The sequence below is a fragment of the Palaemon carinicauda genome, chromosome 16 (genome assembly GCF_036898095.1).
Source record: "Palaemon carinicauda isolate YSFRI2023 chromosome 16, ASM3689809v2, whole genome shotgun sequence".
Lineage (NCBI taxonomy): Eukaryota > Metazoa > Arthropoda > Malacostraca > Decapoda > Palaemonidae > Palaemon > Palaemon carinicauda.
This window is the reverse complement of record NC_090740.1, coordinates 117,072,253-117,086,492: the sequence shown is the minus strand read 5'-3', so window position 1 is coordinate 117,086,492 and position 14,240 is coordinate 117,072,253. Positions and strand designations below refer to the sequence as shown.

General features: G+C 45.7%; 1 protein-coding gene across 1 annotated transcript in view; it reads right to left on the bottom strand.

Annotated features, from left to right (window-relative positions):
- The window catches only part of LOC137655823 (protein MEMO1), a 69,001-nt gene that overhangs the window by 46,890 nt on the left and 7,871 nt on the right, over positions 1 to 14,240 (bottom strand). Inside the window, exons 2-3 of the mRNA XM_068389995.1 lie at positions 5,661 to 5,742; positions 5,302 to 5,370 (exon numbers count right to left, since the gene is read on the bottom strand). Coding sequence (XP_068246096.1) covers positions 5,302 to 5,370; positions 5,661 to 5,742 — 151 coding nt within the window. The remainder of the gene's footprint in view (positions 1 to 5,301; positions 5,371 to 5,660; positions 5,743 to 14,240) is intronic.

The following is a 14,240-nucleotide window of genomic DNA, read 5'->3' as shown; positions in this document are numbered from 1 at the left end:
ATGGAAGGGGGTGAGAGAGATGGAGGTCTCTCTCTTTTACGATTAATAGGTTGCAGGTTACCAGGTTTTTGTACCTTCCCCACTACAGGTACACCTGATAACTTGGTGTCAGGTGGAATCTCCATTAAATCAGGCAAGGATATGGCCTGGGAGAGGTTAGTACTATCCTTTGTAATGGGGGACAAAGGTTTGATAGTGGTGGGCAATGTCTTTTTGTTGATACTCAATGATAAATCTTTAGGAGGAGATGTTCTTGTCTTATGCAGCACTTTATCAATAGATTGTGAATTCCTTTTTCGAGAACTACCTACAGTAGTAGGTGGGTGAGATGATTCCCGAGGAACTTTTTCTCCTGTTTTTAATGTTTTTGCATAAGTATTAGATTTATTTAATAATCTCTTGGCATGCCCCACGCTTACATGTTCAATAATTGATTTATTGAGGGCAGCCTCTTCTAACTTATAAAACTGGCAGCTCCTATCATTGGATTTATGATTAGAGTTGCAGTTTAAGCATCTTGCCTCAAGTGTACAATCCCCATGGTAAATTTTGGAGCAAGTATTACAAATTTTTTCATTATTGCAAACTTTGGAAGGATGTCCAAATTTAAAGCAATTATAACATTGCAGTGGCTTCTGCTTAAAAGGTTGAACTCTGATCCTTTCGTTTTCTATGTCTATGTGGAAAGGTACATCAGCATCCTGGAAAGTAAGAACAATCATTGATGTTCCAGGTACTTTATGTACTTTCCACACTGATAGGGGACACATGGCCAATATCTCCTCTTCAGTAAATTCATACAGATCCCTATTAAAAACCACTCCCCTTCCATAGCTAAAGTTTAGATGGGGTTTGATGTCCAATTTTATATCATCATTTACTGTCTTCAAATTAGACAGTATAACAGACTGTGTGTATGACTTGGCCTTTATCAAGAAACTTTTCTTCCCGAATCGAGATATATCTCCAGGTGCGATCGTACCTACCTTCCTCTGAAGAAATTTGCATATCTTGAAATAATTTTCCGTACCTCCCACAGATTGAGCAAGAAGCCACATTGGTGGTTTTGGCTTTCTTTGGGATGGTATATCTGCCTCTATATCTTTATCAGCCCAGTCTGCTGGTCTGTAGACATCCAGATCTTTAGGTGCCCCATCACAAAGAGCACCCTTAACACTCATATTACCTACTTTAATATCAACAATGTTACAGCTTGCATTAAATGCTTCCTCATGACAATTAAATGATAACCAAGATTCCCAATTATCATCTTGAAGTTTCATTCTAATTTCTTTTATTGATCCGTAACACTCAAATATTTTATGTAGCACATCATAATTAGCTTCTAAAGGGATTTGGGTAACGTGCAGGACTTTCAGTTTTCCTGTGTTGCCCAAATTACCCTTTTTCAGAATGTTTAAAGAACAGTCCTTTTTAGTTCCTAGGTCGTCAACGGAGTTTTCTTTAAATGAATTGCCAGAGGTCGTCAACAGTGCCGGGGGCGAGTCAGCATATCCAGGGGAGGTGGGGTCATTTTCACAAGAATCCATCATAAAAAAGAAGAGAGAAGAGTGATTTTTTGAAGTTTGATTTACCTGCTTGAGAACATTAAGGCATCACATGTTGGGAAGGAAATTTACACTCTCCACTACCGGCACAGTGAGAGTATACTTCCCAGATGGTCCACTCCATACCCTACCCGAAGGATAGCATCAAAACAGATATAGAGGCACAGGTGTAAGCTGAACCCGCCTGTTAGGACTGAGACCAAGAAACTATGGAATCATCCTCCCCATATCTGTAATGACGGGCTTCCGGCCAGAAGCCGAGAGTCCTACCCCAAGCATTGGATCCCCCTGGATTCCGAAGACCCAACACTTGGAATAGTTCCGCCAAAAAGGTCCATACCATCTTCGGGATGGCTGAGATCATCCTATACACTCACATATAGCTTTGAGCACAAACGCCTCCCAACCGCGACACCTTTCACATTCATCAAAGCAGGCAGCAATACCGGATGCAGAAACATCCGCCCAAGTGGCAATAACAGATGTAGAAACATCCATGCCATAAAGAGAAAAAAAAAATAATAAACATACATATATATGTAAAAATATACACATATACATATGGAAAATTTTACTCATAGGGTTGGGACAGCATCATGAAAGAAAGTTTATAATATTAGGAGAAGGTTGAAGCAATATAAAGAGGAAGAAAAAGATAAGAAAGAGAGAAATTTAGATTCGAACTGGGGGAGCAATTTCCCCAAGTTCGAGAGCCCTCTTGCCCGTCACCAAGATTCAGCATGGGAATGAAATGCCGTGCTGAAGCTCAATGACTTCATCAAGGCATTCTCTCATTAAGAGGGCGATCGGAGATGAGCTGGTGAGCGCTGACGCGCAGGTAGGCGATAGGGCGTTGTGGCATGGCGACGCGTTGGCGAGCTATAGCGAGCAGTATGCGCCGGTGAGCGATCGCGCGATGGCGAGCTAGTAGCTGGCGAACCATGTCCCTTCAGGACCTCCGGCTGACGAAGCGTTGGAGAACGTTGGCGCGCAGGCTGTAATACTCGCGGGCAGTCCGTAGATCCCCGAGAAACAGGTGATCGCTGACGCGTAGAACGCTGGTGAATAGGCGATACCAAAATCGCCTGTGCGCGCTGACGAGCAGGTGAACGCTGGCGAGCAGGTGAACGCTGGCGCGTAGGCGATCGTTGACGCGTGAGAGAACGCTGGTCAATAGGCGATACTAAAATTGCCTGTGCGCGCTGGCGAGCAGGTGATCGCTGGCGCGTAGGTGATCGCTGGCGAGCAGGAGGTCGACGCGTGAGATCCTGTGAAGGGACAGGTGGCGTGGCGCGTTCACGAGCAGGAACAGGAAGATCGCTGGCGCGTTGGCGAACACGTGCTTTTGACACACGCGCTGAACGATGTTGCGTAGCCACAGGATCAGAAGACTGATGGCGAGCAGGGAGCTCAGCAGGAACTGTAGGATGGGCAGAGACCGCAGGGCGATGATCCTCAAATGAGCGCTGACGAGCAGGAGAGCGTTGGCGAGGAGGGCGAACATCAGGAGAGCGCTGGCGAGGAGGGCGAGCATCAGGAGAGCGCTGACGAGCAGGTGAGCGCCGACGAGCAGGAGAGCGCCTGTGCGCTAGCACTGATCGTGGAAGGGAAGAATCCCTTTGCCCCGAAGGGACCGTTGCCCGTCGGGTGACGAGTTCTCCAGAAGGTGAAGATCTGGCAGGAGTTGGTGAACGGTCTGCAGAGAGGTCCAAGGGAGACGGAGCTGTAGGTTGAGGCCGACGAGGAGAGTCCCCTTCGGAGGAAGAAGATCCAAAAAGGTGCCTCTTAACCCCCTTGTAAGGGGAAGGGAGGCCCTTGCGACGTAGCAGACGGTGAGCCTTACGGCGGAGGCGGCCTCGGGGAAGATCATCAGGACCATCGGTCCTCTGAAGGGGAGTCTCAGTCAAAGCACTTCCCTTAGAAGGAAGCTGAGCAGCAGCAGAGACCGAAGGACTCACTTCCCCCTTCGAAGGATGTACGGAAGGGGTAGGAGAGCACTCAGCACCATCGTCCGCAACTGCACCTGCGGAGGATTGCCCAGTCACGTCGGAGGCCTCTGCCACCACGATGTCGACGATAGACAGAGGATCTACCTCTGCTACCGCCGGCGACTGCTTAACAGCGGCCCCCAACGAGACAAGGTCAATAAAGGCGACCCTAGAGGGCAAGCCCTTAAGCCCCAGGGAAGACCAAATCTGCAAAAGATCATCATTAGTTAAAGCATTATCAATAGCCTCCCCTGGAGGAGGAGGGGGAACCGCCTCGCTATGGGAGGCGACGCCCTCTCCCCCCACCCAAGGTCGGGAAACAGAACTAGGGCCTGCGCTACCACTCGGACGACTCTCCTTAGGAGCCGGACGAGGGGGAGCTTCGGAGGAGGTTTGGGCGGCGGAAGAAGAATCCCGAGAACCTTCCTCCTTCAAGGCTAACCCCGAAGGAGAACGGTCTCTCATGGACTTCTTCTTACGCCAGCGGCCAAACCTCTCCCACTGGGAGGCAGACCACTCCCTGCACTCACGGCACATGTTCTCATGGTCACACCGTCGGCCCCGACATTGAGGGCAAAGGGTGTGCGGGTCCGTAGCTACGTCCGACATAAAGGTCCCACAAGGACGACCGGCAACTCCAGGGCATGTACGCATTGTAAAATAATAATAATGAAGGTCAACTTCCAACCAATACACACGCTGTAGAAAGAAAAAGCAGAAAAATTAAAGGCTGTCACGAGGACGATGAACAGACACGTCTGATCACCGCCGAGCCAAAAGTGAAGTGAAGCAAGTCACCGGTGTGTGGGGGGGGGGGGGGAGGGGTAGCAAGCTACCCTTCCCCTACCCCCCGCTAACTAGCGCGGGGGTAATTAACCCTCGTTAAAACTATTGGCTCGTCATTTCAGCTGCGCTAAAAGGTAAACCCAATGTAAATAGCGTGGTTTGTATTTCGGTTACGGAACAAAACCCCATTTAAATGACTCTGTTCTCATCTGCGTAGGAACAAATAGTTCTTCAGTGTATAAAGAGAATGTTTTTAACAAAGATACCTATTCCAAGGATAGAATCAAAATTCTAAAAATAATCTATAACATTTCTAAAAGTTCCTAAAATAATAGGGATGAATAACGGTTCATCAGGCAAAAATAATACATTTAGCAAAATACATATCTACATAAATTTTCATATGGATATCTTCACTATTAACAAGAGTATAAATTTATTCAACTAGACCATGACCAAAACTTTCTAAACTATCACAGGGATTTTTCAAAAGATTTGCTTTGAAAGGTGAAAGTTGGACAGTTGCTTAGGAAAAACCATCACTGCAGGTAGGGCTATAGAAAAACTTGCATATAAAGTATGTTTACTACCACTTACAGTGACATAAGCTAACTGTAGGGGATATACCGTACTATAATCAGGAACCCTAGACTTGAACAATAATAGTCAAATGACTGAAGTAAAGAATAAGGGTGATATGCCAGAGGATAAACAAACCCTGAAATTAGTAAATAGTATTAATTTTTTTCCCAGTGATTTGTCAGTAACCAGTCAATTCACTAACAACAGGCACTATTGCTATGGATTAAAAAATCTAAAATCTGATTGTGAATGTCAACTGGTATCGTTAGAAAATTATAGCAATGCTCATAATCAAAGTTTAGGAGTTATTACCACAACAGAAATGTACAATGAACAGGGAACAAACAAGCTATAGATAATTTTTCCACGATACTTACACTACAACTGGTGATACTTGTCTGTAGGCATGAGCACCAACAGCTCCACTATACTGATAACCTGCATGTCTGTAAAATCAAGAAACAATAAAAGGCAATTCACTTTAAAATTGAGACCAAAATGCAAATCTCATACAGAACAGTGCACAGCTTTTTTGAAAAATAAAGAGACAATTTTATGCAACCTTTCCCGAGGTAAATATCAAATAATTCACTGTTTGGCAGATTAAAAATTAGAGCGCCAAGCAATTTCTGCTTCTATAATTTTACGGCCCAGCAAAATGCAATCCCAAAAATACTCCTTCCTTGAAAATGAATTATGAATTTACCTTTTCAACCTGAGGATATACATTACTTACGGGGCTATTATGGCACGTGCAGGACCATGCGATAAATCTGCTTGTCCTAACCATCCTTCCAACTGTCGCGCCAAGTCTGCGGCTGAAAGACAAAAAAAAATTGAACATTCTGATATAGGAATAACACAAGCACCATACTTGCATGGTAGGGAACTGGCTTAAAAAGGACTCATCGCTAAAGCTCAATCACAATTTTTTAAAGCAATTTGTATTTTTCAGATTCATAAAAATCCGAGTTCTATGATAGGAGAGTATAATTTCATCATACTGTAGTTGCAACTTGGCTGTTAAACTTATAATGAGGTGCCGTTTGTTAATTGCATGTGGTGCGGATGCCACAATCCCTCCTAGGCAGAACACTGAGAAGCCACTTTGAACTTCCCCTGAGACTTGCTAGCTGGCTGAGACAGGAAGTGTAACTTAATGGACTCAGGTTTCTAAAGTTAGGAAAAATAAAGATCAACTTAAACACTTTTTCCTACAGAAATAAAATCCTTCATCTTTTAATATACAGTATGATTTATCCTTAAGAGAAACCTGTAACCAAAGCTGGCTGGTTTACAGTTACGGGATGTCGGAACGCTCACACCTATAGAGGTGGGGTAATGTTGATTCCTAACAACATGAAGAATTGGTAGTGTTGACTCCTAACAGCCTGAGGAAAGTTTCTCAGGTGATAGGCTAGGTTTCTATTGACCTATGTCCTCCCCCTCATAAAAAGGAGGCAGGAGATACTTCTATCTTTACATGAATAGAAAAGTTCCTCGGTACAGCAGCTTAGCTGCATCAGTATTTGATCTAGCAAATAATGGCATGACAGATGCACCCCCAGGGAAAGAATTGAAGAAAAGGGCAAGAAAATCTTAGCTCTCTCCCAAGACTTACGTCATGACCACTATCTTAGATGTTTCTTATTATGTGAAGAAGCTAGGTTTGCTGAGCAACCTCCTGAGCAGCTATCATTGTTCCTCCTAAGAACATGCTTAGGGACTTGTGGCTATACTCTCTCATGAAGGCTGCCTGGTGTTTACAGACTTCAGTCTTCATAACTTGTGCCACTGGGAGGTCCTTCCTGTAGGTCAGGGTTGAACCAATCCCCTGATTTCATGACAGCAAGCTTGAGTGGGTTCCTCTAGATCCTAAGCCGACAGAGGATAAGCTCGCCTAATGGTTTCTCCAAGGTAGAAGGTTATGGTGTTCCTGTTAATTTTCTCGGATCTGCCAACACTCAGGGAAAGATTATGGTACTGAGGTCTGAAGGGATCATTCTGCTTCAGGTAGCACCATAACACCATCACAGGACAATAATCATCCAGATTATTAGTTGCATCCTTAACGGAGGAGTCGGAGGACTTGAACCTTGGGTCATGAACGGTGGGGTTCTGAGTCTTTGCAATAAACTAAGGAACAACGCATAATGAAATCTTCCATCCCTCAGTATAACAGATGACCTAAAAATTTTCATGAAATTTGCCTACCCGTTTCACCAAGGCCAGGGCGAGGACAAAAACTCTCTTGAGTGACAAATTTTTATCTGATGCATACATATAAGTTTTGTACAAAGCCCTCTTTAATGACCTCCTCATTGGCAAAGACAGCTCCTTCAAAGAGAAAAGGACTAAGCCCTAAAGTCTAAAGACCCAGCTAAAGGCTGAATGACAGTTTTTATTTAATTGCGAGACTAAAGAAGCTTCTCTCAGCAGAAAGATTCCAACCTAAGTATCCCATCTAAGACACCAATTGCAGAATATGGTATATTTTTCTTGGTAGATGTCTGGAGAGGATTTATGCAGGTATCTAGACATCTCCTGTGAAGTGGCTTATGAAAAGCCTTTCATTTGGAGATGGTGGATAGTTTCAACTAAAAGTGATAGGGATATCACTGAGTTGCGGTATTTCTGCAGATGGGGCTGGCAAAGCAGGTCGGACCACATGGGTAGTTCTCTCAGTACCTTGATTAGGAAAGTCAACATGTCTGAGTACCATCTAGTGTGGCCCTTTTGGGAGCTACTAGGGTTACTCGGAGATGCAGAGTAGCCAACATGCTGTTGATTGCCCTGCAAATCAGGTAGAGCAGAGGAAAAGCATAGACATCGGTGTTGTCCACAGATGCTTTAAAGCTTCCACTAATGCCACTCAAGAGTTTGAGCCTGGAGAGCACAAGATACGGAGCCTTTTTGTTGTGCTGGGTGGCGAACATATCAAATGATGAGAAATACAACAAAGTCAAAATCTTCATGACTAAAAGAGGAACCTGGCGACTGAGCTTGTCAGTGATTACAGTACATTTACCTTGTTCTGAATGAATCTTGGTGATAGCTCCACTGTTTGTGTTGTGTGATCACTGGAGAGCTACCCCTGGGAACTTGTCTAAGTCAAAAGAAGGAAGTCTTGTCAATAATTTACAAAAGAGAGCAAAAACTTCAATAATCATAGAGTAACTCTAGAAAATCTGTTTTCGTACGTAACATACTATACAATACTAAAGTTAGGTGCTGTAAGGTCTGTGATTCTTCGAAGAATACTTCATGCCTTTAAGACATTTGCCAGAGTCTGCAAACAGGGCGATCCCCTGTAGAAGAAGAAGGGACTAACGAAAGTTGGCTGACATGAACTATTTCTAGCCATCATGGTAGCCGAGACTAATGGGTTCCAATGATGTAGTTTCTGATAGCATGGTTAACAATCATTTAGTTCCTGATTGTGGCAAATCCCGTGGAAAATGATGAATGACAGGGATAAGAGTAAAGAATCCTGATTTGAAAGAGGACACAATTGGAATGTTCTGCGAAGACAAAGAAGGAATGGATACCACAAAAAAAAAACTTTGGCATTTATGAAGGAAAGATCTTAATACAATAAGTCTGAATTGAAAATATTTTTATACTGTATTTTTTTTAGATGCACGCCCTCATCCCAACTGGAAAACATCAGCCTAAAAAATTTAATGATGATATCATTAAAGATAGAAGCTGTGTCCTACTCACAGTAAGGAAGCTAGGATTGAACTGTAATTACTAAAAGAAAAAGAAAAGAAAAGAAAGTCATATTCCAAGTACTATATTGGTATTAGAGAATCATCTGTGATGAAATGATCATATATAGGCACTAAACATTACAATGCATTTGAGTTCATTTATTAATTTGCAAAATTCCAGTCATTTGAAAACCATGTGTTTAGGTACTACACTTGTTTTGACCTTCTCTCAATTCATTTGGTGGTTTAAATTTTCTTATCACTGATAAGAAAAATGTAATTTTTATTAGTAAAATAAATTTTTGAATATACTTACCCGATAATCATGTAGCTGTCAACTCCGTTGCCCGACAGAATTCTATGGAGGGATACGCCAGCTATCACAATACTAGAAGGGGGTGTACTCACCAGCGCCACCTGTGGCCAGGTACTATAGTACTTCTTGTTGACACCTCCTCAATTTTTCCTCGGTCCACTGGTTCTCTATGGGGAGGAAGGGAGGGTCAATTAAATCATGATTATCGGGTAAGTATATTCAAAAATTTATTTTACTAATAAAAATAACATTTTTCAATATTAAACTTACCCGATAATCATGTAGCTGATTCACACCCAGGGGGGTGGGTGAAAACCAGTGTACAAGATTAAAGGATAGCTAAGTATCCCATATTTCATATAACAGTTATCTCAAATAACAATGAAATAATAAGTACCTGGTAAGGAAGTCGACTTGAACCGTTACTCTGCCTCTTTTTTAAGTTCGTCTTCCTTACTGAGCGCAGCGTTCCTCTTGGAGGCTGAATCAACTCAAAGGTGCTAAAGTATATAGGGCTGCAACCCCTACTAAAGGACCTCTACACAACCTCTAACCCAGGCGCTTCTCAAGAATGAATTGACCACCCGCCAAATCAAAAGGCTGCGGAAGGCTTCTTAGCCTACCGTAACAACCATAAAAACAACAATAAAAGCATTCAAGAGAAAGGTTAAAAAAGGTTATGGGATTAAGGGAATGTAGTGGCTGAGCCCTCACCTACTACTGCACTCGCTGCTACGAATGGTCCCAGGGTGTAGCAGTTCTCGTAAAGAGACTGGACATCTTTAAGATAAAATGATGCAAACACTGACTTGCTCCTCCAATAGGTTGCATCCATTATGCTCTGCAGAGAACGGTTTTTATTAAAGGCCATCGAAGTAGCTACGGCTCTTACTTCGTGGGTCCTTACCTTCAGCAAAGCAAGGTCTTCCTCCTTTAAGTGAGAATGGGCTTCTCTAATCAGAAGCCTTATATAATACGAAACCCCGTTCTTGGACATGGGCCTCGAAGGTTTCTTGATGGCACACCATAAGGCTTCTGACTGTCCTCGAATAGGTTTAGACCTATTAAGATAATATTTGAGAGCTCTGACAGGGCAAAGAACTCTCTCTAGCTCGTTACCTACCATGTTGGAGAGGCTAGGTATTTCAAACGATCTAGGCCAAGGACGCGAAGGAAGTTCATTCTTAGCTAAGAATCCGAGCTGTAAAGAACATGTTGCAGATTCGGTTGTGAAACCAATGTTCTTGCTGAAGGCATGAACCTCACTGACTCTTTTAGCTGTTGCAAGGCAGACGAGAAAAAGAGTCTTGAGGGTAAGGTCCTTGAAGGAAGCTGACTGGAGAGGTTCGAACCTAGGTGACATAAGGAACCTTAAGACTACGTCTAGGTTCCAGCCTGGAGTGGGTAGACGACGCTCTTTAGAAGTCTCAAAAGACTTAAGGATGTCTTGAAGGTCCTTGTTGGAAGAAAGGTCCAAACCTCTGTGGCGGAGGACTGAAGCCAACATACTCCTGTACCCTTTAATCGTAGGAGCTGAAAGGGATCTCTCATTCCTAAGATGTAATAGGAAGTCAGCTATTTGGGTCACAGAGGTATTGGTAGAGGATACTGCATTGGCTCTACACCAGCTCCGGAAGACTTCCCACTTAGATTGGTAGACTCTACGAGTGGAAACCCTTCTTGCTCTGGCAATCGCGCTGGCTGCCTCCTTCGAAAAGCCTCTAGCTCTAGCGAATCTTTCGACAGTCTGAAGGCAGTCAGCCGAAGAGCGTGGAGGTTTGGGTGCAACCTGTCTACGTGAGGTTGACGTAGAAGGTCCACTCTTAGAGGGAGAGTCCTTGGGACGTCGACCAGCCATTGAAGTACCTCTGTGAACCATTCTCTTGCAGGCCAAAGGGGAGCAACCAGCGTCAGCCGTGTCCCTTCGTGCGAGATGAACTTCTGAAGGACTTTGTTTATTATCTTGAACGGTGGAAATGCGTAAAGGTCGAGATGGGACCAGTTCAGCAGAAAAGCATCCACATGAACTGCTGCTGGGTCTGGAACTGGGGAACAGTACAGCGGAAGTCTCTTGGTCATGGAGGTGGCAAACAGATCTATGGTAGGCTGACCCCACAAGGTCCAAAGTCTGTTGCACACACTCTTGTGGAGGGTCCATTCCGTGGGAATGACCTGATCCCTTCTGCTTAGGCGATCTGCTGAGACGTTCATGTTGCCCTGAATGAACCTCGTGACTAAAGTGAGGTTTTGACTTCTTGACCAAATGAGGAGGTCCCTTGCGATCTCGTATAGGCTCCTCGAATGGGTCCCTCCTTGCTTGGAGATGTAAGCCAAGGCTGTGGTGTTGTCGGAGTTCACCTCCACCACCTTGCCTAGCAGGAGGGACTTGAAGTTCAACAGGGCTAAATGAACTGCTAGTAGCTCCTTGCAGTTGATGTGGAGCGTTCCCTGTTCCTCGTTCCACGTTCCCGAGCACTCCTGTCCGTTCAAGGTCGCGCCCCAGCCCGAGTCCGATGCATCTGAGAAGAGATGAAGATTGGGGGTCTGAATAGCCAACGATAGGCCCTCCCTGAGAAGGAGATTGGTCTTCCACCACAAGAGAGTGGTCTTCATCTCTTTGGTGACTGGGATAGAGACTGCTTCGAGAGTCAAACTCTTGTCCCAATGAGCTGCAAGATGGAATTGAAGAGGGCGGAGGTGGAGTCTCCCTAGCTCGACGAACAGGGCCAGCGATGAAAGGGTCCCTGTGAGACTCATCCACTGTCTCACCGAGCAACTGCTCCTCTTCAGCATGCTCATGATGCAATCTAGGGCTTGGCTTATCCTTGGGGCCGATGGAAAAGCCCGAAAATCCTGACTCCGAATCTCCATTCCCAGGTACACGATGGATTGGGAGGGAATGAGCTGAGACTTTTCTAGGTTGACTAGCAGACCCAGTTCTTTGATTAAGTCCAAAGTCCAGTTGAGACTCTCCAGACAGCGACGACTCGTGGAGGCTCTCAACAGCCAGTCGTCTAAGTAAAGGGAGGCTCTGATGTCCGATAAGTGGAGGAATTTTGCTATATTCCTCATCAGATGCGTAAACACCATAGGAGCTGTGCTTAGGCCAAAACACAGGGCTTGGAATTGGTAGACAACCTTTCCAAAAACGAATCTCAGGAAAGGTTGGGAGTCTGGATGAATAGGAACGTGAAAGTAGGCATCTTTCAGGTCCAACGAGACCATCCAGTCCTCCTGCCTGACCGCTGCTAGGACCGACTTCGTCGTCTCCATCGTGAACTTCTGCTTGGTGACATACGCATTGAGCGCGCTGACGTCCAGCACCGGTCTCCTACCTCCTGTCTTCTTGGCCACCAGAAAGAGACGGTTGTAGAAGCCCGGGGATTGATGGTCCCGGGCTATAACCACTGCCTTCTTCTGTAAAAGGAGCGACACCTCCTGGTGCAACGCTAGCCTCTTGTCCTTTTCTTTGTAGTTGGGAGAGAGGTTGATGGGAGATGTGGTCAGAGGGGGTTTGCGGCAGAATGGTATCCTGTAACCCTCCCTCAGCCAACTGACAGACTGGGCGTCTGCACCTCTCTTTTCCCAGGCTTGCCAGAAGATCTTGAGTCTGGCTCCTACTGCTGTCTGGAGATGAGGAGAGTCAGTTTTTGCCTTTAGAAGCCTTGGAACCTTTCCTAGACTTGCTCCTGGAAGAGTCTGGACGGGAGCTTCCTCGGCTGGGGGCTCTACCACGAAAGGGCGGAATGAACCTCGTAGCAGGAGTATCAGCCACTGGGGTGCGATAAGTCCTGGGGACTGAGGTAGCAACCTTAGTCTTACGAGCCGATGAGGCCACAAGATCATGGGTGTCCTTTTGTATCAGGGCAGCAGACAAGTCCTTAACAAGCTCTTCGGGAAAAAGGGACTTAGAGAGCGGAGCGAAAAGGAGTTGAGACCTTTGACAAGGTGTGATGCTGGAGGAAAGGAAGGTACAAAGCTGCTCCCTTTTCTTAAGAACCCCTGACACAAACATCGATGCAAGCTCGCCAGATCCATCCCTAATGGCCTTATCCATGCAGGACATTAAGAGCATGGCAGAATCCTTGTCCGCAGGGGAGGTCTTCTTGCTGAGGGCCCCCAGGCACCAGTCTAGGAAGTTGAACATCTCAAATGCTCTAAAAACACCCTTCAGGAAGTGATCAAGGTCTGAGAAGGTCCAGCAAACCTTAGAGCGCCTCATTGCTGTTCTACGAGGAGAGTCTACCAGACTTGAGAAGTCAGCCTGGGCAGAGGCAGGTACTCCCAAGCCTAGTTCCTCTCCTGTGGCATACCAAACGCCCGCTTTAGAAGTGAGCTTAGTCGGAGGAAACATAAACGAAGTCTTTCCAAGTTGTTGCTTAGACTGCAACCACTCCCCTAAAATCCTTAACGCTCTCTTAGAGGACCTTGCTAAGACGAGCTTAGTATATGTAGACTTAGCTGGCTGCATGCCCAGCGAAAACTCAGATGGCGGAGAGCGGGGGATAGCAGAGACAAAGTGGTCTGGGTAAACCTTTCTAAAAAGAGCCAAGACCTTACGAAAGTCAATAGGAGGCGGAGAAGACTTGGATTCATCCACGTCTGATGAGGGATCATGGTGTGCAGCCTCATCATCCGAAACCTCATCACCAGAGTGTAGCGAAGAGATAGGTAAGGTATGCTGAACAGCAGAATCAGCACGAGCTGGAACAACAATACTTGTGGTTTCCTCCTCAAGACTCTGTTGAGGGAACACCTGAGGCTCAGGCTGCAAAGGCTGATCCAAAGAAGTAGCAGAAGGTAGGCGCATGGGTGGAGGAGGCTGACTCCTGGCATGAGTGTCTGAACTCAAGAGTTGCGCTTGCTGAGTGGTTGGTGGATGCGCAGTAGCAGGTTCCTGAGGAACGAGTTGAGGTTCCTGAGGTGTGAGCTGAGAGCGATGAGGTAGTGGCTGCGCAGAACGCAGTAATTGTCTCGCGAGTTGAGGTTCCTGAGGCGCAAGGTGAGGTGCTTGCCTTGAGGAGGGTTGAGCTCGCTGCAGCGAGAGCTGAGGAGTCTGACTCATGGATGGGAGAGGATGTTGTACCTCAAGAGAGTGTTGCCTCACTGGTGGAACTGCAAGTGGAAGCGGAGGAAGTAAGGTATAAGCTTCCTGTTCCCATTGCTGAGGTTGCCTTAAGGAAGGCGGAGGGAGCTGCACACCACTGGAAACAGTAAACTCAGAGCGTGGTAAGGTATCCTGAGGAGCCTCAACATCGTACGCCTGGCAGGCAGTACTGCGGTTAGG